Raw genomic sequence first — 26,292 nt, 5'->3', positions numbered from 1 at the left:
TCATCACCCCTGACGAGGCCGAGTACCCACGATGTACTCCGCCTTTCCGTTCAAGAGTACCGATACTTCGGTACATTCCAACCCACCTCCAGCGTCCCGGGCGGTCACCATTGACAAAAAACTGGATGGATTGATGTGAATGCCTCAGGCCACAAGGCACTGAAAAGAGAAAATCCACGGAAAATTTTAAGCGAATTCACGCACTGGGCTCCATATTCTTAAAACTTCTTCGAAATTGTTTTTGTTCTTGCTGGATTATTCACGACTTCTCGACACCCCTCGACGACAAACCCCCCAAATCGCCAATCATGGGTAGGTGAACACAAATTCTATTCCAGCCATCGTGTGCAAGTGGAAATTGAGTGACGTTACGATGGATTGAGAATGAAAGTCGAAAGATGGAATTCTCAAATCGCATCGTAAAAGACCTCAATTCTCTGCGCAACATTGTGTCTGTGCAAGACCGATGTGAAGAGCATACTTGATCATAGGCTGACGAGGAATTTTCTAACTAGGTATCGATCTTGACAACCACCACGTGCGCAACACTCACCGTAAGACGCCAAAGAGTGACAATGTCTACCTCAAGTTGTTGGTAAAGCTCTACCGCTTCTTGGCTCGTAAGTCAACCTCAAGATTCATGTGCAAAGTAATATGCGCTAACTTTGAATCCTTTCCAGGCCGCACTGAAGCCTCCTTCAACAAGGTCGTTCTCCGCAGACTTTTTATGTCCCGTATCAACAGACCTCCCGTTTCCATCTCCAGAATCGCATCCCAAACCAACAAGGAGGAGAAGAGAACCGTTGTCATCATCGGAACCGTCACTGATGACAACCGTCTTTTGTCCGTCCCAAAGGTCAGCGTTGCTGCTCTCCGCTTCACTGCTACCGCCCGTGCCCGCATTCTTGCCGCCGGTGGTGAGGCCTTGACCTTGGATCAATTGGCTCTCAGATCCCCAACTGGAAGCAACACCGTTCTCCTCAGAGGACCAAAGAACTCCAGAGAGGCTGTCAAGCATTTCGGTTTCGGACCCCACAAGCACAAGGTAATAAACACAACGAGGATTTTCATTGGCAAAACTGACAAATCTACAACAGAAACCATACGTCGAGTCCAAGGGACGCAAGTTCGAGAAGGCTCGTGGACGCAGAAGGTCCAGAGGTTTCAAGGTCTAAATGGCCTAATTGGGAAAGGAACGTTACGAACTTCTGGCTTTGCTGGTCTAGATACCTCCAAGAAGGGTGGAGGGATGTCAACAAGCTATTTAAGGCGAGCTGGATCCGCAGTACAGTCTTTAGCATATGAATACTACAAGAAAATGATGGTATCGATGCAGATAGGAGTAGTAATCATGAATAATTTGATTCCACCCTAAGTTAATTTTCATTTGCACATGTGATGATCGATGTGATGACCAAAATATTTTTCCATACAAGTTGGACATGCTATTATACAATTTATATTTACACTTGGTTCTACTTACACATCATTGACGTAACCCAAAGTTGCAGCGTCAACGTACCTATTCCGCCTAAGAGCTACAAAGTATGCTTCCTTCGATTCCTATTGATTGTGAGCATGGTTCTCTCCATTAGTTTCCTAGGCTCACTCACGCTCCTCGATGATTCCGGCTTCTCTCTATGCACCACGGCAAACATTTTCCTCAGCTTCAACTCCAGCTCTTTATCCTCGGCGCCCTGATAAAACTTACACACAAAATGACCCCCAGGTTTCAGCGTTTCGAAGGCAAATCGCAAAGCCGCGTTGCAGAGATCCTACACGCACGTACGTATATCGTGGTTAGAATAGCGTAGGTGATTGATTTGATTTGAGTCGAGTCGAGTTGAGAACAAACTGCAAGGGATTGGAATACAAAGATGAGGAGATGGGAAGATGAGAAATAGAAAGGGAAACAAAAAGAAAAATAACATACCATACTCCCCGCGTGATCGGAAAACTTGATACCGGTCGTGTTCATCATCCTATTATACGGGTCACTCAGACTTCTCTTCCAAAAACCGCTGGTTTGATCCCAGGGCGCGCACATGTCACTTAGTACTACGTGGACCATTTTTGTCTCGTCGTTTTCTTGCTCTTGCTCTTGTTCTTGTTCTTGTTTTTGTTCGAGTGAAGGTGAGGATGAGGATGAGGATGAGGATGAGGGGGCCGGGCTCGTAGATTGAATCCCCGCAGCGCCATTATCATGATCGTTCATATGCCGCTCTAGATCTATATAACTCGGTTCTTCGGCGACAACATCGTCGTCGACGTCTTCTTCATCGGGAGAAGAGGAGAAGAGGGGTCTGCGCGGACGACCGCGCTCGGGATCGAGCAGGAAATTCTTGACGGATTGTTGGACTCGGCGCGAGAGGAAGTTGCCTTGGATGGTGGAGACGCCGTGGGGTGGCTGCGCGGGGATGATGTCGATGCCGAGGATGCGGCCGTGGGGTTGTGTGCGTTCGTAGGCTACCTGGAGGAGGGGGGGAGGGTGAGTGGGATGGATGGATGGATGGATGGATTGGTGGGGGAGGGGAGGTAGAGTGGTATGTATGTATGTATGTAGATAGATAGGTATATAGGTATATAGAGAAGAAGGAGAAGGAGAAGGGGAAGGGGAAATATAAAAACATACCTGAGACCAACTACCCGGCGCATATCCCTAAATATATTCTCTCAGCAAACCATTCTCACCTCAAGTCCCAATCCCATCCCATCCCATTCCACCCACAGCATCAAAGAAGAAAACTCACCAGATCCACCACCGTCTGTCCCCTCTTAAAAATCTTATACTTCGTATCAATCTGTAATCGAACATCTCATTAACATCCATATCCATATCCACACCCACCCCCATAATCCCTTCACATCTCTCCCCCCCCCCCAAAACCACACACACAAACACAAATAAACAAAACACACACCTCCAACAATTTAAACGCCGCTCTACTCCTCAACCCCTTAACCTTCGCCGCGCGCGCAAACCAATCCTTTCCCTGGCGACTTTTCCATCTCGTCGACGACGACGACGACGACGAGGACGAAGACGAGGCATTGCGCATGCAAATATATGTGTATGTGCGTAGCCCATTCTCAACGCCATTCTCGCCCTTTGCAAATCTACCCCGCGCGATCGCCAACCCCGCTTTGTGATTCCACAGCCCTGGAATACATGAGTGAAATCGCGGGAGGATTCCCCGTCCAGAGGTCGAGATTGTGGGGGTTAGTCGAGGTGGTAGCATAGCATAGGGTTATGTGGTGCAATAAAAATTGTGGCTGGTTTGGTTTGGTGAGCGGGAAGTGTGGATGGTTTCGGGTGTGTGTGATTTGTATATAATGAGATTGAAGAATTTTATCGTAGGATCTCAAATTTTTGCATTTGGGGCCTTGTGCAAAACTTTTCTTATTAGTGTTTATGAGAGCCCAAAGAGCTTTTTTAATCCTATGAGGAGATTGAAGGATGCGGTATTACTTGGTCATACAATCAAAAACCCAGATATTGTCACATTTACAAGTAGAAGATAATTTCATTTCTTGAACACAAATAATGTAGCTGTTCATTACTACATATACAAAAATACCAACGCCTCGTGAGCCTGTATTCTCCCTATCCTGAACGCCCAATTATTTCATTATTTCCATACAGCTTATGCTAAAAAACTTGCTCCAGCACCCCTACGATCCTTCTTCAAAGGCGAGAATGCTCCAAATCCACCAGCAGCTGCGAGACCGCCCTTCATCCCCCCCCTTGGCCCAGCAAGACCACCTTTACCCAGTAACCTCGCTGGTCCAAGTGCAATCTTTGCTGGTTTCTTAGGAGCTTCACCATCCTCATCATCAAATAGTGTCTTGCTGCCACCCCCAAGAACTTTACGTTTCTTCTTCTTTAGCTCAGGCTCTTCAACAGCCTTAATCTTAGCTTTCACGGGCTTTTTAATCTCTCGTTCTTCGGAATCTTCTGGTTCTTCGGGCTGCTCATTTTCGTCCGCATCCTCTTCTTCCGCAACCTTCTCTAGCATAGGTCGTGCTTTGATTTTTCGGGCTGTGGGTTTCTTAGGTTTCTCATCTTCGTCTCCGTCCTCTTCCTCTGTAACCTTTTTCAGCGTACGTGATTCTTTGAGTTTCTGAGTCACAGATTTTTTGTTCTTGCTACCAGTCTTCGCTTCGGCCAATACGTTTTTCTCGTCACCAGAACTATCGGCTGGCTTCTTTCTGGCCTTAAGTTTGGGCTTGACTTGCTGTGCAGGCGATTCGTGTGTTTCCTCTTCTTCGAGAATCTGGTCCTTCTCGGTGGATTTCTCTCGCTCCGTTACTTTATCAGCCTTATCCTCAGGTGATTGTCCATCTTCTGGTGTATCTGGAGCCATGTTGATTGTCTTGTTCAGATAGGGGGTGATGGAGAATGTTGACTTTTCTCCCAAAATTGTTTGATCAACTCTACCTCTGTTCGCACCAGGTCGCTTTCCGCGCCCTGCAATCCCGTCTGGGGTTCCAATAGTAATATCCATGCTCATCTCCCTGGCAGATCTCTTGCGAGAATCTTTCACTGGAACACTCTCTCGACTCGTGACAACGGGAAGTTTCAATGCTGCACTGCGCGCCTCATTCAGTTCAGCCTGACATTCTTTCAATTGTTCTCTGGCGGCTCGCATTTTTGTGCGGAGCTGCTCGACCTTGCTCTCTAGGGATCCAATCAAAACCTGAGAAGCAGCCAACTCCTTCTGTGTTTCTTTATGAGCCTTTTCAATGTCTCGTTTCGTGTGGGCGAATTCTTTCCTGAGAACCTCGATTTCCTTCTCACCATCTTCCTGTCCTTTCTCGCTCTCGCGAAGCTGTTCGATTTCGCCTTCCAAAGTTTCCACTTGAGCTTGAGAAGCGGCCAATTCCTTTTGGGTATTTTTGTGTGCTTTTTCGATGTCTCGCTTAGTAGACGCAAACTCCTTTCGAAGAACTTCGATTTCCTTATCCCCGGATTTCTGCCCCTTCTCGTTGCTGCTCTTCAAAAGTTCGATTTCGTTTCGAAGAGTCTCTATCTCCTTTTCCCCAGCCTGTCGTGCATTCTCACTGTCACGCTTTAGAAGCGTCAGTTCCTTTCGAAGAGTCTCCGTCTCCTTCTCTGAAAGTTTATGGCTCTTCTCAATTTCACGTTTCTCTTGCGCAAATTCTTTTTGGGCAGTAGATGCTTCTTTCGACATTTCTTTCTTAGCCCTTTCCCTTTCTCGTTTCTCCTCGGAAAGATCTTTTTGCAAAGCCTCAATTTTTTGCTGAAGTTCTGTTTCCTTGGAATGGTCGTTATTCTTCTCGGTGGCACGGCTCAAGGCACGACGCTCTGTCTCTAATTCGACTTCTAAAGTGCTGACTTGCCGCTGAAGTGCCAACTTCTCTGCTAGGATCGATTGTTGATGTGCCACTTGCGAGCGTAAATGCTCCAATTCTGGTTTAAGTGTAGCCAACTCGCGGCTGAGTGCCAGTTTTTCGGTAAGAACCTTTGTTGAGTCCATCGTTACTCCGCTCATAGATTGGAGCTCCGCCTATACAGCCATGAATTAGCATGACATTCAAATATACCCAGGGGATTTTTAATACCTTGATGTTATTGAGTTCCCGCGTTTGAAGTCTTAAATCGGTTTCCACCCTCTTAACATCTTCTTGGGCCTGGTCAAGTCGTGCTCTTAAATCTTCATTCTCTTCTTCCAATCCATCAATTCGCTCATCCCCGGTCGCCAGTTGAAGGTGCAATTCATCCGCCTCATTTTCCAACAAGAGAACCTGTAATCTCAATCGTCTACTTGCTTCATCTTTCACGATTAATTCGGTATTTTGTAGTGCTTCCTGATAGGCCAACTCGAGACATTGTGATTTCATCAATCGCTATAAATATGTATCAGCCACAAAACTCCATCTCCAACTTAACGATAATAAGAGATCATATACATACGCTTTCGATATGTTCATCATCATTATATGATAATACTTGATCCATTTTAAATTTATACTTGTGAAAATAAAATGTGTTTAAAATACCTGTTAAATGGTCAAAATGTTCAATCGCGTTCGAAAGTCAACAAAGTCTCCCTAAGCGTTGGATGAGTTGCCGGGTCGACGTAACTTGCCCCAAGAATATATGGCCTCAGGCATGGATAAATCTAGTGCCACACCCTACTTGTGATAAGATTTGTATGGCCCCGCGAGGTGGAACTTACCGAATTGAATTAAGGACACGCTTCGAGCTTCGTAAGTGTTTGGTGATGATATCTTGATTCCTCAATGCTTCAGTTTATTTGATAAAGCACCACTGGTTACAATCATTCGATTATTCTCTGCTATCGACACCACCAATTCCAATCTCCAGAGGCATCTTGGCCTTGCATTTTATTTCAGATGCATTTCCTCAAGACATTGGTAGCCTCCTTGCTACCTTTAGCTGCTCTAGCTGCCAAAAAGCCCGCAGTCGATAACTTTGAACGATACCATACCAAGTCTCTCTCATCTACCCCATTGAAGCTCGATGATAGTGTCTACAGCAAATTGACCACTGCACCAAGAGATTACTCTGTCGCCGTGCTGTTGACAGCTTTAGAAACTAGATTTGGATGCCAATTATGTCGTGAATTTCAACCAGAATGGGATCTGTTGTCAAAGAGTTGGATCAAAGGAGATAAGCAAGGAGAATCCCGCCTGCTCTATGGAACACTTGATTTCATGGATGGCAAAGGCACTTTCCAATCTGTATGTTTAGCGCTACGAAACTACAATCAATCGATGCTAACTACTGGATAGCTTAATCTACAAACTGCTCCCGTCCTTCTACTGTTCTTACCCACTGTTGGCCCTCATGCCTCTACATTAAACGGCCCCGTGAGATACGATTTTACAAACGGCCCTCAAACTGCTGAGCAAGTCCATTCTTGGATTACTAGACATCTCACCGACCGACCACATCCCCCAGTTCAACGACCCATCAACTGGCTTCGTATTATCGCAGTTACAACTACTGTACTTGGAACGATCACCTTTATCAGTGTTGCATGGCCATATGTCTTACCCATCGTCCAAAACCGAAATGTCTGGGCTGCAATCAGCTTGATTGCCATCCTTCTATTTACCAGTGGTCATATGTTCAACCACATTAGAAAAGTTCCATACGTTGCTGGTGACGGACGTGGAGGTGTCAGCTACTTTGCAGGTGGATTCTCCAATCAATATGGACTGGAAACACAAATCATTGCTGCCATGTGTAAGAAATACTTTTTCATACCTACTCATATTTACTTGCGACGATACTAATTATATCTCTCAGATGGGCTTTTGTCCTTTGCAACAATCTCTTTGGCTCTCAAAGTCCCACGTATCTCAGACCCTAAAATTCAGCAAGTTGCAGTCCTCGTATGGGGTGGAGTTATCTTCGTTATGTACAGCTTCTTGCTTAGCGTTTTCCGTATCAAGAACGGCGGATACCCATTCTGGCTCCCACCTTTCAGCTGAATGATATAATCTACGAGTCTGTTAAGTGACCAAAGAGATATCCATGTATCATAGACTGCCCTCCATTCTTGTGGTCGGTTTCACATACTTACTGAAAAGCGAATCTTACATTTCCTTGGCCCCAATGCTTGGCCTCAAATAAATTCATCTTAAGAATTCAAAATTTCACTTTGCAAAAAGCTCTCAAAGTATGATAGTCAATACATGACAAAGTGTTTATTTTAAACCATCAAGCGTTTGATTATAATCATCTGTCATTTATCAGATATTTTTTAGATCCTGTGCTTGTAACTGCCTGACACGAGTGACTCGACCACAATGCCACAGACCTAAGTACTTAATAGGGTATTTCGATGTTTGGTGTTATTTGGTGATTCCTTTTCTAGTCATTAAGGGAGTGCTAATTCCTAATATTCACAATGCTGTCCGTGTGGGCCATTTGCTGGAGTTGAAGGTTGCACACAACTCTGCGACTAGTAAACTCTCTCTATGCCATTCGGAATTGGCAGCGAGGGAGTTTAAATCGTATAGTAGAGTCATGGTTAGTAAAGGAAAAAACATAAATTCAATAAATCAACCCGAATGTAAGACGACAATCCTCGAAAGGCTGGAAAATGTGTCTCATCTAAATCTACTAAGGTACATGGGGATTACATACATTTAAGAATTGCTGCCAGTTTATATTAATGAGAAGAGCCAAACACCAAACAATGTCCCAGAGAGGAAATAGTTGCAACGAGGGCTATGAATTGAACTCTCGTCCAAAGTTCCAAGTCCCGACGCTGAGGCTCATAGAATGTGCATATGTTTATTTGGTTCTACTTGGAAGAAACTCCTTATCAAAGGGTTTTATTTTTGCAAGATATCTTTTTGTTTCTTCTGAACTGCATAATAATAATAATAATAATAATGTATTGATAGGCCACCAGCTAGTAAGAATCGTACAATGCGAAGAAATCTTTAGTATCCAGGACCAGCTGTTATATATTGATACTGGCCCCGCAAGATTATGCTAGGTCCATAGGAAATACTGCTCTACTGATGTCCCCTTCAATTTCAATTTTTCATCTCGAAATGAATTTTATTTCGTGGAGATCAAGGAAGCTGTTCTCTTGTTTTGAAATCGGCTTCTTGTTCACGACCGCTGTTTATGGGTATCGCAGCAGCCCTTGCATCGTATTAACGCCCTGGCATTCTCTAGTTCTGTTTATTCCTTGGGCTGATTGACACTGGGATTTATTGAAGAAGAAAAAAATGAATAATACCCAGTAATTTGTTGTGGATGATAGTTGAGTGTGAACCGCGATCTACATAGGCACCAGAAGAGTTTTTGTCATTGGGTCGCTCGTTCGCAGTGAGTAGAAGAGGAAAATTATGGTCACATTAGGGTATTGGATGCAGGATTGAGCTTTTACGTTGTTGATCCTTCACTTGTTTGAGATGGTTTCTTGGTTATTCTGGAATCTAAAAGTTACAAAATCATGCGAAGATATACGGCATTCTAATCATCCTTTCGCACACAAATATACTGACTGGCCAGCATTGGATCTATGAATTTTATTATGACCTACGGGCTAACGACAGGAAATATGCAATTTCAAGCTCTCCTAGCCAGATAGATGATTTTAGTATTTTGTTAGGGGGTATTAAACATTTTCCCAATATCTCCCATTCACATTATCAATTCTCGACTGGTTTGTATTTGACGGTAGCGAGAAAGGGAGGCATGAGACACGCTACTCCAGGAACTATGCCCACCCCAGCAAAGACAACAGCATTGAGAAAATAGTCCGTATTAAGATCCGCCAAAGCTCCAGCAATAGGAGGCCCGATGAGAATCCCAATTGCCGCTGTGATCCAACTCATACCCAATCGAGTTCCTATGACACCCATCGATTGCGGTAATGTTGGGTGTGCCACTGCTGCAGCGGGTACTGTCACAAGAACGCCAGATATGAATCCCCAGATAATACAAAACACTATAAAGCCCGCTTCATTATGTATGCCTAGCCACGAGAACGTTACGATGACAGCAGCGACGGTCCAAGATACAAAGATATGAATGGAACTGTTCGACCAAAGAATGAGTCGGCGTTGGTAATAGCCGAGAGGTAGAATGAGAGATTTTCGTTAATCTTGAAGCAGTAAATGGCGTAGGAAGGAATATAGAACAGGGGAATGTAGAATGCTACGAAGATGAGAAGAAGAGAAACGGCGAGGCCAAGGAATGGAAGTTCGGCTAAAACTTTAAAATCGAAAAGAGACTTTGGCCTTTTGTGCCAGCTTAGTATGGCGAGGGACGTAGCAAGTGTGCCAAGACTAATGAAGCCGATGGCGCGGACAGCCCAACCAAATTCAACCTTTGGTTTTAGTCTCCGAAACATGATCGCAAAGATTATAACACCTAGGCAGTTCCACTTAGTATCAGTCGTGCCATTGCCAAGTGAGTGTTAGCTTACCTATGCTTGATCCCGAGGAGGCACATCCGATCGCAAACGGTCGTTTCGTGGTAAGTTAAGTTGAAATGATAGCGAGTGCAGGAATATATAATAGGCCGGCTCCTAGGCCAATGACAATTCCCTGGGAGAGTATTATTTGATAGTACTTCGTAGAGAGGCTAAGCATCATCGTTCCGAATACAATCATGAAGCACCCAGTGGCCATCAAAGTACGTGTATAACCTTGATCAAATAATGACCCGGATGTAATTCCAACAAACACCACCAGAAACGATTGTACACTGCCAATCCATGATATCGATGATGCAGACTCAGGCAAGGTGGTGATATAATAAGATTGAAAGGTTCCAAAGCTTGCAGTGATTCCTCTTTTCTTGATAAGTCCACATAGATATATATTGTAATAGATTCAAGATTAAAGAATTGCATATAAATACCGAGTATTCGTGAATATAAAAAATGCACCAAGTACACACAGCCAAGCGCCTAGTCCACCGTTCGGCGGCGTGGGTGGAGACTGCGGAGTGGATTCGTGAAGTGGGGCCTTCGCATCCGGGGAAGAGTCTGGGGAAACTGCATCTGTGCGTTTATTCTTTTCCTCGTCGCTGCTAGTAGCCATCGTCAGTGGCCTTGTAGCTATTGATGAATCTTTGTCTATATTAGTGCTAGACTGTTTTGACAAGATTATACCTTGCTAGCCTTGCTTTCGCTTCAAAATAAAATGTAGATAGATGTCGCACTGTGGCAATAGTAAGATTAATTCATGATTTACATAGTCCCAATGCGGCGAGTTGACTGAATAGGGGTATGCATCTAAATCATGAGTCCTAAGTTCATTAAATCCGAGATGCGGAAGAGAGGGATCAAACAGGCAATCAAAATATCAATATTCGTCTACCATACGCACCGGATTACGTCATTATAATTTGATGATATCCAAGACAACCTCCAATGGTTTAACCTCCTCTTGAACGTCCCGCTACGAATTTAAATATTTACTTGAAAGCAATGCTCTTGACAGTGATTACGACTCAAGGTTTGAATTTCTTCTTACTTCGGTAGATGATGTGAATGGAGAAGGCAACTTTGTCGAACATTGTCGGGTACTGTTCATGTCATTTTCAAACCCAATGGTAGGGGTTTCGTTTGGTTGCCTTGGTAATTGATCCATTTATATTCCAGAAGATCGAAGAAATACCAGTTCCCATGGTGAGTTCATTATCGCAGGAGATGGATAATTGAAGACGAGGCTTAAGGGACGTACAAAGCCTCCCTTGGTACGGAAAATTTGCTCCAGTCGGGTCAATTTATAGTCTGAGGTTTCAGGGCCTTTCTTTCATAGATCAAAAGAGACTCGCCGAGGCAAAGAGCTTGACGATAATTTTGTATCGAGGCTTTTACAAGCCATCACAATAGATGTCAGTGTAGTCCTACTCGTTCAGCAGATAGGCTGCACACTGAGGTACTCAAAACCTGATTTATCTCTCTCGCAGTGGAAACTCAAACAAGAACACAAAACTTTTCTCAGCCAGCTCTGACTTCAAGGGGTCAATACTCAAATCATCTAGGGTGATGTTGTATCGCTAGCAGATGTCAAATTGGCAGTCAGCAGTACTGATCTGCCAATCAAGGGTATCATACAAAAAGCTTTAACACTTCATGTAAGCCTTGACTGTTTTCACTGCCATGCGTGCTAAATTCGATTGCTAATGTTTCCCAAAGGATGGATGGACTTCTTAGTTCCATGACACTTGATCAATTTGAGTCTACAGCGCGCCCTCGAATGATTGGCACACTCAATCCTCATGAGGCTCTGGAAGATTCACCGTTGGACTTCTTTCAGATATGGACTTCATGGACAGTGATGTTTGGCACAGCAACACAGAGCAACTACCATCTTCCAATGCTTTCATGGATGCATTCGCCCATTACACACACAACCTGAGTTTGCCTGCCACTTCCTTGTCGCTTGGCCAAGTTCTTGGGATCGGAATTGTTAGTTATATGCCAGAGTAAGTATATATCAAAGGGACAACCATGTTTCAATCTCTAACGACGTGTACAATTAGATACCAGCAAGCCACGACACGTAATGGCTTTTATGGTAACGACGAGCACGAATTCTTGCGATATTGCGATGCTGGAATTGGTCCTGCTTCGCAAACGACAGCGTACATATTTGAACCCCTAGCTCAAGGTCATCTTCTGTTGGAATTGAACCTACAGGGCTACAAGAAATCAGTGAACATTATCCCATCGATGCCATGGCTTGGTCACTTGATCCACGTTTTTGCAGCTTGGTCCAAGCTACGCATGTGCTTCCGAGTGTTACGACATTAGGCAAGGAGATCGGAGATCAATCGGAAGGTCTAAGTGTCGTTGAAGGCATCCGACACAAGATTTCGAGGCTTCCTCGCTTCTATCCGTGGATCTCGATGAAGCCAACAGTGAGACACCAGTCGATAAATATGGAATCGATAGTGTGGTAGCGGCTGAGATTTTGAAATTGGCTTTTCATGGAGCTTGGCCAAGATGTTTCTCTCTTAACGATGCTTGGAACGACGACAACAGTGACAACGCTGGCTGGCAGAAGTAGTCTCCAAACCATAGAAGTATTAGACAGAGATGCATCAAGAGGGGTTTGTGAGTGTCAACATGATTGGGTCCATTTGATGTGGAACTCGAATGTGAGAATGTGAATTGAATGAATACCTACAATGCACAAGAAGACTCTGATGTCTTGATGATCATGTGATATCTATCCACACTCGAAGCGCTACAATCAGGCACCAACTAGCTTTGAGCAGGTGAATGCCTGATTACCAAAAAACTTTAATTGACTTTCCCGGGTTTAATCATCAATCTGGTCCTGTCTTGTCTTCTCGTCGTTTTCGGTTGCTCCAAGCTTGCTTCTTCTGTTCTATTTCCTTACCACCCGAATCTACTTAATAATTCCTTATCCTCTTCCTCGCCCTTGCCATCTTACATACAATATCAGGACTGATATTCTCACCTGCTGGCGCCCACACCAGATATCATAATTGATACCGGCCAGCTCTCGAGGAGTAAAGAAAATCTTATTTGATTGGTCTTTCTCGTCGTCATCATCATCATCATCATCTTTCTCCGTTAACAAAATGTCTCGTGGTGGTACAACCCTCTATGTCACCGTATGCGCTCCACCTCCACAACCTCCACACTCCAACATGTATATTTGCATTGAAGCTTCAAAATGTTCACCAACTAACATCTTCCACCCAGGGCTTCGGAGCTGGAATCCGCGCTCGCGATCTTGCCTACGAATTCGAACGGTATGTCAGCTAAAAATCGATCTCTCGATGATTGTCCTTGATCGCGATAATCCATTTCCCCATCATCGTCCATCCTCGTCCCTTACTCCGTCGAGACTTCGCTGTCACTTTGTCGCATACATTATCCCCTCTTCCCAAATCCTCCACGTTCGATCGAGCGGTCGCACAACGATACGAACAGTTACATGCCCACATTTGTCTCGCGAGAAAAGTTCGAATTGCGGCGGATCGGTTACTATTTATTATACATATCTTATACATCTCTTACTTTCTTCCATATATCTATCCAATATACTCCCCATTCGATGGTACATTGAGTCTAACGATGTCTTCATAGCTATGGCCGTTTGGTCCGCTGTGATATCCCAGCTCCTCGGACTGCAGCATCTCGTCTGTAAGTATGCCCAACATCCTATTGGTAACCACTCTAATATCGTTGACACTTGAAGCAGGTTTGCCTTCGTTGAGTATGAGTCCCGTCGTGATGCCGATGATGCCTACCATGAAATGCACAACAAGCGTATTGGCCGCGATGACTTGTTGAAGATTGAAGTAAGTCTTCATGACATCACCACATATGGCAATTTCTAATTCATAAATTAGTGGGCCCGCACACCTCCTTCGGCTTCTTGGCGATTCGATACTGGTGAAGAACGTGCAGCCCGTCGTGACGGAGGTAGAGATAGCGGCAGAGAGCGTGGTGGAGGTAGCCGCCGTTCTCCTCGCCGTCGTTCAACCTCTCCACGTCGTGGCCGTGGCGACTATTCTCCCCGTAAGGATGACCGAGACCGCCGGGACCGGGACTACGACAGAAGAGATCGCGACCGAGCCGATCGCTCACGTAGCCCAGACGATAGGTAAGCACGCTTGAAGAAATTTGAGTTGGGCATAAGCTTACCCGCCGTGTATAGGGATCGCGAAGTTAAGGAAGAACGTGATGATGCCCGTGAACCCGGAGCCAATGGAGATGACAGGAAAGGTGAATCCACATCCTTCAAACTACCATTACGACCCAATCTCTAACTCATCTGATACCCATCAGTTACCATGGATTCTCCTCCACCAGCGCATGATGAACTGGACACCGCCGAGTAAACAGGTCCTTCCTTGGTTGAGGCTTCTACACGGCAGGAAAAAGTTTATTGTGTCTTTTGGCTGCTGATATTTCCTTCTTTGCCTGAATTTACCATTGTGTTTCTAGATTCGATTCCCCGAGACCTTTTCCGACTCGAGCCAGGATTTGGACTGGCAACATAACCTCAACTTCCTTTTAGGTCAGCAGCAGCATACAAATGTGGTTATAAGTTTTCATGGGTAGTTACTAGTATTAAAAATTCCAAATTGAGCATATAATTAACACTAGAATTTATGTCATTTCTGAGAGAGAGAGAGAGAGAGGGTGAGGATGTGTGGCCTCACTTATTAGTAATTGTGAATGTGCTTTTTGCATCAACGTGTTGCCTAGTTGTACAATTGTATCCTATAATCCATCTATCCATCCACCATCCACTTCATGTCAAACAATGAATATCTTCCCCGGCCAAAATGATATTTCCTACAAACAAATATATACATCACAATAACATGAAAGAACAACATGACATGACATGATGCAAATCCCAAATATGCCTGAATCCCATCTCATCCCATCCCATCTGTAAAGCATACACCACACCACCACTATATGACGCCTAGTTCTTGAGTGTCTCTCCTTCCTCCTCTCCCTTTTTCCCCTTTCCTTTTTTCTCTTCTTCTTCCTCTTCCTCTTTGCCGTTTGCCGTTTGCCGTTTGCCCTTTGCTCTTTACTTCTTCGTTCTTTTTCGATGATCTTCTTTTTTTTTCCAGTTCTTTCTCCTTCTGAGAATGGAAGCTAGTCTAATATGATATGATAGGAGTCTAGTCTAGGATAAGAAAGAAGAAAAGAAACAAAGAAAGAAAGAGTCTTGAGTGCTGGCTGGGTTTGAGGGTCGTGTAGGTGAATGTTTTGTTTTGTTTTGGTTGAATTGACTTGTATTGTGCTGTACTGTATTGCTGCGAGATGCGATGTAATGTGATGTAATGTGATGTGATGAGATGGCTGGCAAGCGAAATATTCATACAGAATCTTATTCTCCATTTTTATTTCTTTCTTCCGTCATCCAGCAGTAGCAGGGAGGTTTTTTTCTTCTTCATGTTCACTTTCATTTCGTTATATTTTCACGTCTCTTTCATATTTTCCTCTTACTCTTATGAGTAGTAGTACTGGAACTATCCTTTTCCCTAGGACTATTCGAGCTATTCAAGCGAGCCACGGTGCGATGACGCGAGAGAAGTTGTCCGATGAGGAAATGCGATACGTCTTCGTCGGCCCTGTTTATGTTGATTAATTTTATGAGATGGGGAGGTGGGGAGATGGAAAACATACCAGTAGGAGAGATGGCTGGCGATGGTGTTGATTGGGTTGAAGTCTAGTACGCTCCTATTGCAATACACATTGATTAGTATTTTTATTTCATTCCATTTACCTCTCTGAAACCCCCCCTCAAAAAATATCAGGTGTAGGGAGGCGGAATACCCGGATGAACAACGGAAAAGAAACAACATACTCTTGAATGCTAAAATCCACGCGTCCATTATTATTCAACGCTCTCACTTTCGCCTCTTCTCTCTTCAGCTTCCTAGCTTTCTCTTCCAATTCCACCCTATCAGTCTCAGGTATATCATGCTTCCTGCGCTTTTGAAATCCAGCATACAACGTCTCGATCTCATCATCAATCAACGTAGGCGCCGTACCCATGCCATCTCTATCTGCAGCCGCCGTATCCTCCGCAAGTTGTCTCATCTTCTCACTAGTATTTTCTCTCTGGAGCGTAGGATGGTCTGGGATAACTCCTGCTGCTATATTGGTTCCCGCGCCTGCAGATTGTCCTTTGATGCTTGATGAATTCGATGCTTGCATTCTTTCGACATCTTCGCCTGTAAGACCGAGACTGCGATTGAGGAGACTACTTGCAATGCCGGAGCTGAGACTAGACCATAATCCACTGACACTTTGCCCTACTTTTGCTCCAATTCCAGTGATTCCTTGATTCATGTTTGCACCGAATATACCCTTCTTGGTATAAGGTAGTAGTTGAGGTTTCATAGATGACATTGCAGGAGCAATAAGAGGCTCAAGCCTATAACTGATTGGGTCTGTTGGGTGGAATATATTGTATAACCGAGCGCATTTAGGACTAGAAATCGAATATGGCAGTCCTGTAGTACTGGAAATATGTTCTCCAGATGGAAAGCCCGCACCTGAGCTAGCTCCAAGAAATGGGTCCTGCATAGAGTCTATATCCATTGGGCTCTCCGATGGTAATGATTCTACGCGATTTCTAGCAGCAATAGTTCTTCCTTTCAACATTTGAAATAATCCTATTGGACTTCCCAGACAATAGAAATCCTCGACATCGAATTCAAATTCAAGACTCTTACTATGTGACGATGTCGATGGGGCAGACCGGTTTTTGTAATGCGAAGAGCTTGCATTACGCTTCTTGGTTTCTCTCTGGCGACAAAGAATATCGAATAAGATTGCAGATCCTAAAGAGTGGCCTACCAAACTGACCTTCCCTGAGAACTCTGGATTTCGTTCCCGGAAAAGATTATAGATTCGATTTGCCTCGGTAAGAACAATATTGCTGATATGTTCTCTGTAAGCACTCTGGTACAGTAAAATATCGAGAGCAAGATCAGTGATGAGAGAGCGAACGAATGGTACACCCTCCACAGTGATATCATCAAGGCTTGGATATTCTTCCTCCTCGCCAAATGCATCACCAAGATCATGCTCTTTACGATTTTGTCTGACACCTTTGCGAGGAAAGTCAAGTAAATGACGCCAGCAGATAGGTAGAACTTGGACACGACAATTTTTAGGCAGTTTATCAATCTCCGCATTTAGAGCTTGCAAATCGGCAGAATTCTCGTACACGTTTTTGAGTGTTTGCCGAAGAACGTTTACGTCATGGACGAAATTAACACTCTCAGTTCTTTTGAAAATTAGCATACCATTTGACATTTGCTCAACAAAAATACAAAAGGAATTTACGGAGTTAAAGACGGACAAATAAGATTTATGTGCCAATTTCCCCAACAATTTGATTGGTTTGGATCACTAAAGCATCCTCTGAAGGCTCCCTCGGTTCGGGGACCAACAGCAGAGTCTAATAACTATTTGTTATAGACTACTGTAGACATATTTCAAGCTCTACAGAGCGCGTACGAAATAGCTCTGGGATTGAATACAGCCAATCTAGTGACAAGAAACAGATAAAATATAGAAAATAATTTGAATACATACCTCATACCTAAGCGTTGACCAATACCATGCGTCACTAGAATTAAATGCTCAATATCACGCCCTTGATTCTCATCGTCTCGATCATTATAATCATTCTGCATTTCCTTCTCATCACGTTTCCTCACAGCTTCAGCTTCTGCATCCACATCTATAGAATTTAGTTTGTTGTACGCTGCTTCTCGAATCTCAGTACTATTATCTTCTGGCGAAACATTAGAGTTGCTTGTGCTAGGAGGCGCAGACCGCCGTTTGAGTAATTTTTGCTGACGATCGTCAAGCTGGAGATACTCTGGAGTAGTCGAAGCAGCAGCAGCGGCGCTGGTAGGAGTTTTTGGTGTCTTATCTTTGTCGGCAGATGTTGTGTCTTTCGTTTTACCTGGTTCCGAATATCCACGAACGACCTTGACACCTCCCAGGTAACCACCGCCAGCAAACTTTTGATACACGGTGCTACTAACCCGAGACATGATGTTATCAGTTGAGATCCAGGCTACATTCTCATCTTGGTAAGTAACAACAGAATTCATGTATGTACCAAATAAGCGATGGGTTTGAGGTTGGTGGGGTGGTGGCGAGTCCTTGGATATACTACCATCGTCAGAAGCCTGTTGTGGCATTCTCAAATTCTCCGCCGAGCCTTTTGGGGTCACAGAGGGAGAGCCATTACGTTTGCTCCCAAAAGCACCACTGCGAGCCAATGATCTGGGTTCTTCTCCCGTTTTTATAGACAATGGCCTGACAGTACTTTTCTCGGGAGGTTTAGGATAGCGAAATGGTTTTACTTTCAGGTATCCTTCCTCAAGTTGCGTGGCCAGGTTCTCCTCACAGGGTTTGAGAACTGCACCCTCTTGATAGAACCAACTACCTCTGCGAACATCAAATATCGCACCAAGCCAATATACCGGCGCAAGTTCTCTCTTTTCAATATCGACATCGAATAAGAAATCCTCATGCACAGGAATCTTAATACTTCTATCAGCCTCTTCATTGTTCCCAGCTTCATTGATACTCGTATTTCCTTTCTCGCCCGCACTCCCCGAGGTCTGTTCCAAATTACCACTCTGGGCTCTCGATCGCGGATCTCTTCCATTATCGTAGTCCTCGACAAGCTTTTGATACGCAGCTTCTATTGCGCGAGAATCGTGTTCGGAAAATGTAACGAATTTCTTGGGAGGGGCTGTAGGTTTGGTTTCTTCTTGATTGGCCTTGAGAATCTTGGGTTTTCTTTTGGGAATCTAAAACTTGTAAGCTGGGAAACCCAATGCTCTGGGTATGAGTACCTACGTCGACAGCATGGTACCATCGTGGATTCAGCGGAGGACAATCTTGGGGGTAATTCTTAGTGCTCCATCCATGCCAATGGTTTGTGCTGTGGTCCCCGCCATGTTGATTCTTTAATCCTGAACCTTCTCCCGAAAAGGTGGGCGTTGTAGGTTTGGGAGTAGATGCTCGCGAACCTCCCCATGGTGAGATTGATTCGACGGCTGCAGACAAATACGATCTCTCTAACGGTTTTGGCTTGTTCCCAGGCGCAGACTCCATTTTCTTGTCATTGGCTCGCCGAAGGGCGTCAATTACGCCTGTAGATTTAATCCAGTCGAGCGCAGAGTATGATATTCGAAGCTGATGATTCTTAGGAAGGTACCTGGGTATTAATCTAACGCGGTGAAAGAGAACGTTCATGTAGGAAGCCAACGTTCGTTTCAATTGTTTGAAACGCTGATATTATACTTCTGTATTATGCGGTAATTGCCGATCCGAATATATTAAAGAGAAATGGGGTAACTATGGGATTTGTATATTTGTACATTGTATTATTATGGACATCGCTCGGACCTTAAATAGGATCGATTTCTATGTTACGAACTGTCCTTTCAATAACCCGTGGGTCAATTTATTATTTATTGTTGATATAACGTTAACACAGTCTGTTATCGCTGGTAGTGAAGCGATCCATGAAAGAGCACGGTAATAGACATGATGACGATCCTGTTCGGCTTGTCCCGTGAATGTGTTCAGGCTTTATTTGAACTTCATACCCCGCCACCACCGATTTGCCTCAATCTCATATACAGCAGAAGTGCAAGAAGTCGATCATAAAGGCAAATCTGAGATTCCCCCGTGAGAGGGGTAAGGGTCAGTAGGCGCGAAAGAGGACAGTCCAGAAGCTAGCTCTGTTTATGATATTGCAAGATTAACTTTCTATCACTCACTTTGTCCTCCAACCCCACTTCTTTACTTTGATCCTGATCTACAGAAAACACAGTAGGGAAGTCACATTCTAATAATTTTGTTTCCCTGTAGTATTAGCTATTACATCGAGAAAGCCTCTAGTAATATGGGTGCTTAAAGAAGCTAGGGAAGGAGGACTCATAGATATACCCAGGTGGTTTGAGTATTCAACATTCGATATCATTGGAGATCTTTGCTTCGGCAGTTCATTCCGATGTCTGGAAATTGACGAAAATCGCATCCAGATCAGCATATTTCAGAGTGCTATGAAAGCCTTCGCACAAACTGTTGTCTCGCGTTCTCGGATTGGAAAGCTTGTGGAACTTTATTACCCCCTTAACCAACAATAGGAAACGTACAACATATCATAAATCTCTCAATGATTGGACAAGACGAAGATTTAACGAGAGCGGCAGTATGGCTAAGAATGATTTGTTGACATATGTGCATCGTCGGATGGAGAACAAAAGTTTGTTGCCACAAGAGATAGAGAATTCGTTGGGAGACTTTATCATAACGGGCAGTGAGACCGTAGCGACAACTCTTACAGCAATTTCATTCCATCTTGTCAGGCACCAGGATGTGTTTCAGCAGTTGAATGAAGAGCTTTTTGAAGCAGTAGAGCGGGGCTCAGATATTACAGGTAGTGTCATATCCTGACTTCCGCTTTTGAATGGAGTGATCATGGAATCCATGCGACTCTGCCCTTCACTACCAACCGTTATGCCACGCGTAACTCCTCCGGCAGGCTTAAGCATCTGCGGTTATTTTCTACCTCCCTGGCGTAAGTTCCAACCCTCTTCTCCAATTCATCAGTCTAATAAACTTTCCAGGCGCACGTAAGTTTCAGCCAACTAGCAGCCTAGACCTCAGCAGACAACTTCTCTTCACCCGAGCAATTTATTCTCTCGTGTTGGCTGGTCAATTCAAAGATGGATTTCCATAACAACGATGCGTTCCATCCGTTTAGCATCGGGCCACGAAATTGCATTGGAAAATATTTTGGACTTTTGGAGGTTAAGTTGATCATAGCTAGGCCGCTGTGGGAGTTCAAGATTGAGAAGAAACCACAAGAGTGGGGTTGAATGAGCAGAGGGCATATATTTTATGGGCGAAATGACCATTATTTGTGAAGATGATGTCAAAGACCTTGTCAGAAAGCTGAAGTCAGTTCTTATTGTGACAATAACATGGATCGAATCGCATATGCTTCTGTAAAGTCTGCTGCTGAATATAACAATTTCATTTTAATTATGGGAGCTGGCACCCTGTCATTGCTTTTCTTTGGACAAAAAGGAATGATGTGGTTTCAAGGCTTCAATGCCACCGAATGGTCTAGGGAAAGGAAGCTTGCATACCGTTGGCTTGGTCTACACCGAGTAAGTAAGACCCTACCAGAGGAAAGTACGTATCTTCTGGAAGAGATGGATAGAAACCCAGTTGATGGGACCTATTTGGGCTCTCGTCTCAAGAAATTCATCAAGAGGAAAGGAGAATACATCCCAGTCGGAGAAGAAGAGAGTTCGATATATGTTATTGAAGACGAGCTCGAAGACCCTCTCGAGATATCACTGAACCCGGAGAAGGAATAAGCAAATTACTCAACGATTTGCAACAACTGAGGATATGATAGATCAAATAAAAGGCAAGCAAACGCCCCCTTTTCCAACAAATACTAGTACCCGCATCCTAGTAGAGATTCCTGCGATCAGCCCATCAACTAGACTCGCATTTCCCCTTGTACACAACTGATTGGAGGAACTCCAATCAAACACCAAAGTGGGGAAGAGTAATAAAAGTCGTTTGCCTTTGTTCGATATCGGAAAATCCTTTCCCTTAGTATATGCCTTCTCTTTTTAGTGTGTTTTATTCTTTATATCCCAATTGAATCGTTTAGGAAATCACTCCTGAATCCGAAGGAACGAGAAGAGTTCTATAAAGGAAGTCATTCCATCTTTCTCTTCTCATACATGCAGTTTCCTTCATTTCTTCCATACTCCTATATTCAAGAACCCTCTTCCAATACTACATTCTTTACATTAACCTCAAATTCTTTTCGAATTTTTGGTCCTCTTTTCAATAAATTATTTAGTTACATAACTTTGTCAACTTTCAAAAAAGTTGTAATCAACCTAAATTTCATAATGACAGACGGTGGTAGCAATGACCCGTTCGAGAGTGATCTGAGTGATCAATCTCGATCACCAGCCCCCGAAGAAGTTTCAGTTACTCAGTTTTCAGATCTCCAATTCCAGCACATGCAACACAATGCTGTGATAACAGTGGGGGATCAAGGACTCTCCGACATGCTGCATACCTTCGAAGCTATCCAACAGCTTCCCCAGGAAGAGCAAAATACGAAATTCATTGAATTCAAGGCGTGGGCAGAAAGCCAAAAGGCCAAGGCTTGTACCCTGACGGAAATGTCTATGGATACAATTCTTCGAGACGAACTTCACCTCAAGGCCAATGTAACGACGAAACAGATGAAAATTGACAACAAAGACACTCTGGCTAGAGTGGAAAAGACTCGTGCCCTGCGGCAGAAAGCGATTGATAGGATTGCTCAATACTGGAAAGAATCGCGTAAGGGCATTTCCTTTGCTACAATACTCTTCATGGCGTATGGAACCAAGTTTCAAAACGTACTCATCAAACTAGCTAAAATGGCAGACCCAGAAGCGGTGCTGGAAGTGGTCAACGGTGAGCTGATTCGCCGGATGACTAGCCCTCCCAAGCCCGGGGTGCGAGTCAACATGCATCTGACGCCCTCTGAATTCAAAAATGCGCTCAAAATCCTCGATGCCAAACAAGTGAATAAGGCCTTTGAATGGGACGACGAGAAGCGAAGGGAACTCGGTCTTCGATACAACATGGTCGGAATGCTCGGCGAAGCCAGCATTGACTACTCTGAGGATGCCCCACCTGTCGGGGACTCAGTAATTGAGTTCAGTGCAGTACCCTCTCCGCCCCCCAACGAAGAAGTGATCGCCAATCTCGAGAGGTGGGCTAGGTTGGGAGTTCCAGTGGTTGATGAAGACAAAAAACCGCTGCAAGAGTGCTTAATGGACAAGGTAGTCCGTAAACTTGCTGCTCCCCTTGGTAGTGACGAAGAGGAGGATGTCACGCATCCGAACGCGTGTAAATGTACGGCGGAGACCTTGGAGTCCAAAGACTGGTTCTTGACACTCGAAGAAAAGTACGTTGCAAAGCAGATCGGATGGATGGCGATGGTGGAACTGGTGCCCATCATGCCTAACGACACCTGCAATTACCATCTCCATCAACTAGCCAACGTACTTGGTCTTAAGGCTACACGCGTCCTGCGTAATATCCTTATCCACCGCCTCAATACCGTATATAAGCGCAGAAATCGTATTGACGACGTCCGAATCCATGACAATTACTTTTCTTGGTTCAAGCCAAGTTTTGAAGCTAGCGAGGTGAGGAAGAGCAGACTCCTCGGAGTTCTGAAATTCCAACCCATCAAGCCCGACGCCGGCGAACCGAAGATCGTACAAACTCCCGTGGCAGGCCTGACAGTGGTCCACCAAACCGGTGTAAGCAGGCCAAAGGCGGGAGAGCCAGAGCTTACTATAGCGAAGGCTCAATATTCGAACTTCGTGGATCACTCTGTTAAGATGTACTGTCACCACAATCGATACGAGAACCAAGGACTCGGGTTTGCCCACCACTGCTACTACGCTCCCTGGCAACAGGCCTGTAGGCAAGATCTGAAGCTTTGGAGAGAAGCCACACGGCAGCGAATGGATCAGGAATTCCGCTTGATCACTGTGCCCTTCCCTGCTCTCATTATCCAGTGGGACGAAGGGTATGATCACACCTTCGTGCATGGAAATGCAAGGGAACTCTATTCCAAGTCGGATTTCAAGCTAGCCGATCACCTCACTGCCTATATAGTACATTCAATCGCTAAAGGCAAGATGACTTCGGACACTGAAGTATTACATGGGAAGGTAAACCTGTCAGCTCAGGGGAACACGACGTGGAGAAATTTGGCTGCCACTACTCTTGGCAAGAGCAATGTAATGTTCGAAAAGGGGTACTTTCATGACATCACCCCAAAAAGAAAGTATCAAGGATATGTTAACTTGATCGCATGCGACGAGCTTGTGTTGAGCCGGAATAAATCCTGGGCCCTTGTAGCTGGTGGCAATTTTACTACCATTCAGCCATATGAAAATGCCACAGGTGATGATCCGTTCGCGGCGACCATCGTTCCCTACACAGCAATCAAGAGGAAAAACGACGGCACCCTGGAACCTATGTTGGAGAATGGTATGAAATACCAAGACTTGAAGGATGCCCACAGCAAATTGAAGCCTATCTTCGACAAGAACGTTACCAACGGCGGTCAATACGAAATCCCTGGATTCCCGGTAGAATGCCACCTGACCACAGAGAACCCCGTTGAACAAGCTCTTGTAGGAGGACTGCCATGGAATGACCAATCTGTCCTCAATGAAGCTGCCGAATTGCTGGCCCTGACTGACGAGCAATTTAACGAGTGGTATCAAGGTACCCGTTCAGCTCAAGTTCAGGAGCAATACGAACGTGCATTCTCAGACGTTGTTTCCAAGGAACGAGCCTATGGTGAAAAGTCTTATTACAATGTGGCTGAGACAGAGCCGGTAGCTGGCAAAAAGCGAAAATATGTTTCTGCTAGTAAAAAGCGAAAACATATTTCTGCTGATGAGGAAGGAGATATCCTAGATATTTCTTCCGACTCTAACATTGAAGAGGACACACGCCCTCCTCCTCAACCTCCTCAGTCTCCTCGAACTCCCTCTCCTGTATCCACTTCGCGTGTGAAGAAGAGGAGAAGAAAGCATTCCCGCATGGATAAGGCGATCAATAACGAGGACGATTAAGATCAAGAAGACGATGATGGCTTAGCCGGAGCTACTCAGGCCAGCGGTGCTACCAAAGGCACTCCCCATCGGCCTAAAACTCCCAAGAAACATCATTCCCAATGCCTGGAGAACGACAAAGCACAAGCGTCACCAGAAGAATCTCGAATGCTGGGCTGTAGGTCAAAGAAGTGGTCTAATTTATAACTATGGCAAAGTTATGAATGTAGCAAAAAAGAGTGGCTTTTGGGCGAATTCGATTTCTTTTCTCCTCCTGAAGTTGTGGCCAGCGATACCTTTGGTGGTCACCTTTTTCTTTTCTTTCCCTTTCATGCTTTTGAGTGTGTTTGTTTTTGTTTAGCTATATTGATCAGGACGATCAATTGAGTAAAGCAGGGAGGAATGTGCGTGGAAAAACGTGATCTGAGAGTCATGTGATATTTTTATCTAGTATTTATAATTCCTCCTGTAGACCAAAGAAGGCACTGATTTTACACCCTCTTACCTTGACCTCCTACGATAGTGTGCTTTATGCCCCAAGCGCGTCACCGCATCTCGCTGCCGCTACGTGGTGGTTCACCTCCATTCACTATGCGTAGCTATTAGATTGATTATGGTATATACGAAGGCTTTTCTTGTGTGACCTCTACCACCTTCTACTCTTTTACAATAGTTTCCACTCATAGTAATATAATATTGATGAAATTTCTGAGATTACTGTTTTATTCAAGGGTGGTTCAACCCCCAGTTAGAAATAAGGCCTTTTTCGAGAGATTGGCTGCGGTGTAAAACGGCGCAGCTATTCAATTCATGCAAGACTATTCTATTCGCACCTTCAGTTATCCTAATAACATTCGTATTTGCAACAGTATGAAACTGTTGCGACACGAGTGCATATGCACACGTGAGCGCACTAGCGCACGAACGTATTGCATCTAGCTCTCGTAGCTCTGAACCTACAGTACTAGCCGCTTATCAGAACTACACCTAGAATATTCATTTTACGAGTGTTTTATTTTGTATAAAATCAATAACTTGAAATGAATGATCTTATTCGAATTTCGATATATATAACATTTCGCTACTAAATTTAAGAAAATTTACTTTTCAAGAGCTTTTAAATTCATATAAAATATAATTTATATCGTTTAATCATAAAAGCTCTTGATTTTCGCTTATTCTAATAGTAAATTTCAATCGTGTGTTCCATAATGTATAAAATCGCCAAAAACAAATCTTCTAATTTATGACATAAATAGAGAGATATAATACAGTACGTACATTAACTCATACTCATTATGAAGACGTCATAATCACCACCGAGGTGATACCGACAGAAAACATAGAAAACCTTTACCTGCTTACTGTTCCAGGTGTTATTAACCAAGGCTACCTACCCCCTCATGCAACAGCAGGAAATAATTCCACTTGCTTGCTGTGTCGTACCCCTCATTTAAAATTTATCGAAAGAGGAAAGAAGTACAAACCGTGTCCCTGAAGCTTCGATAAAGACGCACCTGGTATTCGCTCCAGAATTACCGATATATATACCACAACAAATCTATTTCGAAATCAGATAACTACCCTCCAACCTTCCTGTGCTTGTCTAC

General features: G+C 44.2%; 9 protein-coding genes across 11 annotated transcripts; 6 read left to right on the top strand and 3 right to left on the bottom strand.

The window, feature by feature from the left end:
• Nucleotides 1-200: 200 nt before the first annotated feature.
• Nucleotides 201-1,374, top strand: BCIN_04g01180 (hypothetical protein). The gene is made up of 4 exons (XM_001550874.2): nucleotides 201-312; nucleotides 516-620; nucleotides 681-1,045; nucleotides 1,098-1,374. The coding sequence occupies exons 1-4, from the start codon at nucleotides 309-311 to the stop codon at nucleotides 1,173-1,175; spliced, it is 552 nt and encodes a 183-aa protein (XP_001550924.1). The 5' UTR covers nucleotides 201-308; the 3' UTR covers nucleotides 1,176-1,374.
• A 32-nt stretch (nucleotides 1,375-1,406) lies between these two features.
• Bcmrm2 lies at nucleotides 1,407-3,483 on the bottom strand. 2 transcript variants are annotated; one of them, XM_024692371.1, is made up of 7 exons: nucleotides 2,922-3,483; nucleotides 2,751-2,801; nucleotides 2,633-2,659; nucleotides 2,046-2,470; nucleotides 1,934-1,982; nucleotides 1,614-1,775; nucleotides 1,409-1,563 (listed from the first exon to the last, which is right to left on the bottom strand). In XM_024692371.1, exons 1-7 carry the CDS (start codon nucleotides 3,237-3,239, stop codon nucleotides 1,480-1,482), a joined length of 1,116 nt encoding a protein of 371 aa, XP_024548145.1. In that variant the 5' UTR covers nucleotides 3,240-3,483; the 3' UTR covers nucleotides 1,409-1,479. The 2 variants fall into 2 exon arrangements, with proteins under 2 accessions (XP_024548146.1, XP_024548145.1); XM_024692370.1 differs by having other exon boundaries at nucleotides 1,407-1,563; nucleotides 1,934-2,470.
• A 14-nt stretch (nucleotides 3,484-3,497) lies between these two features.
• Nucleotides 3,498-6,047, bottom strand: BCIN_04g01160 (hypothetical protein). Its single transcript, XM_024692369.1, has 3 exons — nucleotides 5,936-6,047; nucleotides 5,584-5,868; nucleotides 3,498-5,528 (listed from the first exon to the last, which is right to left on the bottom strand). The coding sequence occupies exons 1-3, from the start codon at nucleotides 5,978-5,980 to the stop codon at nucleotides 3,645-3,647; spliced, it is 2,214 nt and encodes a 737-aa protein (XP_024548144.1). The 5' UTR covers nucleotides 5,981-6,047; the 3' UTR covers nucleotides 3,498-3,644.
• Nucleotides 6,048-6,201: 154 nt separating this feature from the next.
• Nucleotides 6,202-7,746, top strand: BCIN_04g01150 (hypothetical protein). The gene is made up of 3 exons (XM_001550877.2): nucleotides 6,202-6,726; nucleotides 6,778-7,234; nucleotides 7,298-7,746. Exons 1-3 carry the CDS (start codon nucleotides 6,379-6,381, stop codon nucleotides 7,480-7,482), a joined length of 990 nt encoding a protein of 329 aa, XP_001550927.1. The 5' UTR covers nucleotides 6,202-6,378; the 3' UTR covers nucleotides 7,483-7,746.
• A 4,022-nt stretch (nucleotides 7,747-11,768) lies between these two features.
• Nucleotides 11,769-12,329, top strand: BCIN_04g01140 (hypothetical protein). Its single transcript, XM_024692368.1, has 2 exons — nucleotides 11,769-11,953; nucleotides 12,011-12,329. The coding sequence occupies exons 1-2, from the start codon at nucleotides 11,787-11,789 to the stop codon at nucleotides 12,279-12,281; spliced, it is 438 nt and encodes a 145-aa protein (XP_024548143.1). The 5' UTR covers nucleotides 11,769-11,786; the 3' UTR covers nucleotides 12,282-12,329.
• A 429-nt stretch (nucleotides 12,330-12,758) lies between these two features.
• BCIN_04g01130 (hypothetical protein) lies at nucleotides 12,759-14,633 on the top strand. Of its 2 annotated transcripts, XM_024692366.1 has the most exons (7): nucleotides 12,759-13,111; nucleotides 13,203-13,252; nucleotides 13,590-13,646; nucleotides 13,705-13,804; nucleotides 13,856-14,109; nucleotides 14,164-14,231; nucleotides 14,295-14,633. In XM_024692366.1, the coding sequence occupies exons 1-7, from the start codon at nucleotides 13,079-13,081 to the stop codon at nucleotides 14,345-14,347; spliced, it is 615 nt and encodes a 204-aa protein (XP_024548142.1). In that variant the 5' UTR covers nucleotides 12,759-13,078; the 3' UTR covers nucleotides 14,348-14,633. The 2 variants fall into 2 exon arrangements, with proteins under 2 accessions (XP_024548142.1, XP_024548141.1); XM_024692367.1 differs by having other exon boundaries at nucleotides 13,203-13,646.
• A 29-nt stretch (nucleotides 14,634-14,662) lies between these two features.
• BCIN_04g01120 (hypothetical protein) lies at nucleotides 14,663-19,517 on the bottom strand. Its single transcript, XM_001550882.2, has 5 exons — nucleotides 18,864-19,517; nucleotides 17,580-18,814; nucleotides 15,838-17,268; nucleotides 15,657-15,710; nucleotides 14,663-15,601 (listed from the first exon to the last, which is right to left on the bottom strand). Exons 1-5 carry the CDS (start codon nucleotides 19,260-19,262, stop codon nucleotides 15,460-15,462), a joined length of 3,261 nt encoding a protein of 1,086 aa, XP_001550932.2. The 5' UTR covers nucleotides 19,263-19,517; the 3' UTR covers nucleotides 14,663-15,459.
• An 872-nt stretch (nucleotides 19,518-20,389) lies between these two features.
• On the top strand, nucleotides 20,390-21,016 carry BCIN_04g01110 (hypothetical protein). Its single transcript, XM_024692365.1, has 2 exons — nucleotides 20,390-20,595; nucleotides 20,645-21,016. Exons 1-2 carry the CDS (start codon nucleotides 20,496-20,498, stop codon nucleotides 20,755-20,757), a joined length of 213 nt encoding a protein of 70 aa, XP_024548140.1. The 5' UTR covers nucleotides 20,390-20,495; the 3' UTR covers nucleotides 20,758-21,016.
• A 518-nt stretch (nucleotides 21,017-21,534) lies between these two features.
• BCIN_04g01100 (hypothetical protein) lies at nucleotides 21,535-25,178 on the top strand. Its single transcript, XM_001550886.2, has one exon. It carries the CDS (start codon nucleotides 21,782-21,784, stop codon nucleotides 24,701-24,703), a length of 2,922 nt encoding a protein of 973 aa, XP_001550936.2. The 5' UTR covers nucleotides 21,535-21,781; the 3' UTR covers nucleotides 24,704-25,178.
• The last annotated feature ends 1,114 nt before the right edge of the window (nucleotides 25,179-26,292 follow it).

Source organism: Botrytis cinerea, chromosome 4, assembly GCF_000143535.2.
Source record: "Botrytis cinerea B05.10 chromosome 4, complete sequence".
Lineage (NCBI taxonomy): Eukaryota > Fungi > Ascomycota > Leotiomycetes > Helotiales > Sclerotiniaceae > Botrytis > Botrytis cinerea.
The sequence above is the reverse complement of the archived record's forward strand: the minus strand, read 5'-3'. Positions and strand labels throughout refer to the sequence as shown.

Bases quoted from the DNA above. Each gene is read 5' to 3' on its own strand.
- BCIN_04g01100 (XM_001550886.2), top strand. From the start codon at position 21,782: ATGCAGTTTCCTTCATTTCTTCCATACTCCTATATTCAAGAACCCTCT.
- BCIN_04g01160 (XM_024692369.1), bottom strand. From the start codon at position 5,980: ATGGATCAAGTATTATCATATAATGATGATGAACATATCGAAAGC. The intron at 5,869-5,935 runs GTATGTATATGA...ACATATTTATAG, and splicing joins ATGATGAACATATCGAAAGC to CGATTGATGAAATCACAATG. The intron at 5,529-5,583 runs GTATTAAAAATC...ATGGCTGTATAG, and splicing joins GGGAACTCAATAACATCAAG to GCGGAGCTCCAATCTATGAG.
- BCIN_04g01150 (XM_001550877.2), top strand. From the start codon at position 6,379: ATGCATTTCCTCAAGACATTGGTAGCCTCCTTGCTACCTTTAGCTGCT. The intron at 6,727-6,777 runs GTATGTTTAGCG...ACTACTGGATAG, and splicing joins GCAAAGGCACTTTCCAATCT to CTTAATCTACAAACTGCTCC. The intron at 7,235-7,297 runs GTAAGAAATACT...TATATCTCTCAG, and splicing joins ACAAATCATTGCTGCCATGT to ATGGGCTTTTGTCCTTTGCA.
- Bcmrm2 (XM_024692370.1), bottom strand. From the start codon at position 3,239: ATGCTACCACCTCGACTAACCCCCACAATCTCGACCTCTGGACGGGGA. The intron at 2,471-2,632 runs GTATGTTTTTAT...CCCCTCCTCCAG, and splicing joins CGCCGGGTAGTTGGTCTCAG to GTAGCCTACGAACGCACACA. The intron at 1,776-1,933 runs GTATGTTATTTT...ACGTGCGTGTAG, and splicing joins CCGATCACGCGGGGAGTATG to GATCTCTGCAACGCGGCTTT.
- BCIN_04g01130 (XM_024692366.1), top strand. From the start codon at position 13,079: ATGTCTCGTGGTGGTACAACCCTCTATGTCACC. The intron at 13,253-13,589 runs GTATGTCAGCTA...ATGTCTTCATAG, and splicing joins CTTGCCTACGAATTCGAACG to CTATGGCCGTTTGGTCCGCT. The intron at 14,232-14,294 runs GTGAATCCACAT...GATACCCATCAG, and splicing joins CAATGGAGATGACAGGAAAG to TTACCATGGATTCTCCTCCA.
- BCIN_04g01140 (XM_024692368.1), top strand. From the start codon at position 11,787: ATGGACTTCATGGACAGTGATGTTTGGCACAGCAACACAGAGCAACTA. The intron at 11,954-12,010 runs GTAAGTATATAT...GTGTACAATTAG, and splicing joins ATTGTTAGTTATATGCCAGA to ATACCAGCAAGCCACGACAC.
- BCIN_04g01110 (XM_024692365.1), top strand. From the start codon at position 20,496: ATGGAATCCATGCGACTCTGCCCTTCACTACCAACCGTTATGCCACGC. The intron at 20,596-20,644 runs GTAAGTTCCAAC...TAAACTTTCCAG, and splicing joins TTATTTTCTACCTCCCTGGC to GCGCACGTAAGTTTCAGCCA.
- BCIN_04g01120 (XM_001550882.2), bottom strand. From the start codon at position 19,262: ATGAACGTTCTCTTTCACCGCGTTAGATTAATACCCAGGTACCTTCCT. The intron at 18,815-18,863 runs GTAGGTACTCAT...TACAAGTTTTAG, and splicing joins GATGGTACCATGCTGTCGAC to ATTCCCAAAAGAAAACCCAA. The intron at 17,269-17,579 runs GTATGTATTCAA...AATTTTCAAAAG, and splicing joins GGTCAACGCTTAGGTATGAG to AACTGAGAGTGTTAATTTCG.
- BCIN_04g01180 (XM_001550874.2), top strand. The intron at 621-680 runs GTAAGTCAACCT...AATCCTTTCCAG, and splicing joins GCTCTACCGCTTCTTGGCTC to GCCGCACTGAAGCCTCCTTC. The intron at 1,046-1,097 runs GTAATAAACACA...AATCTACAACAG, and splicing joins TCGGACCCCACAAGCACAAG to AAACCATACGTCGAGTCCAA.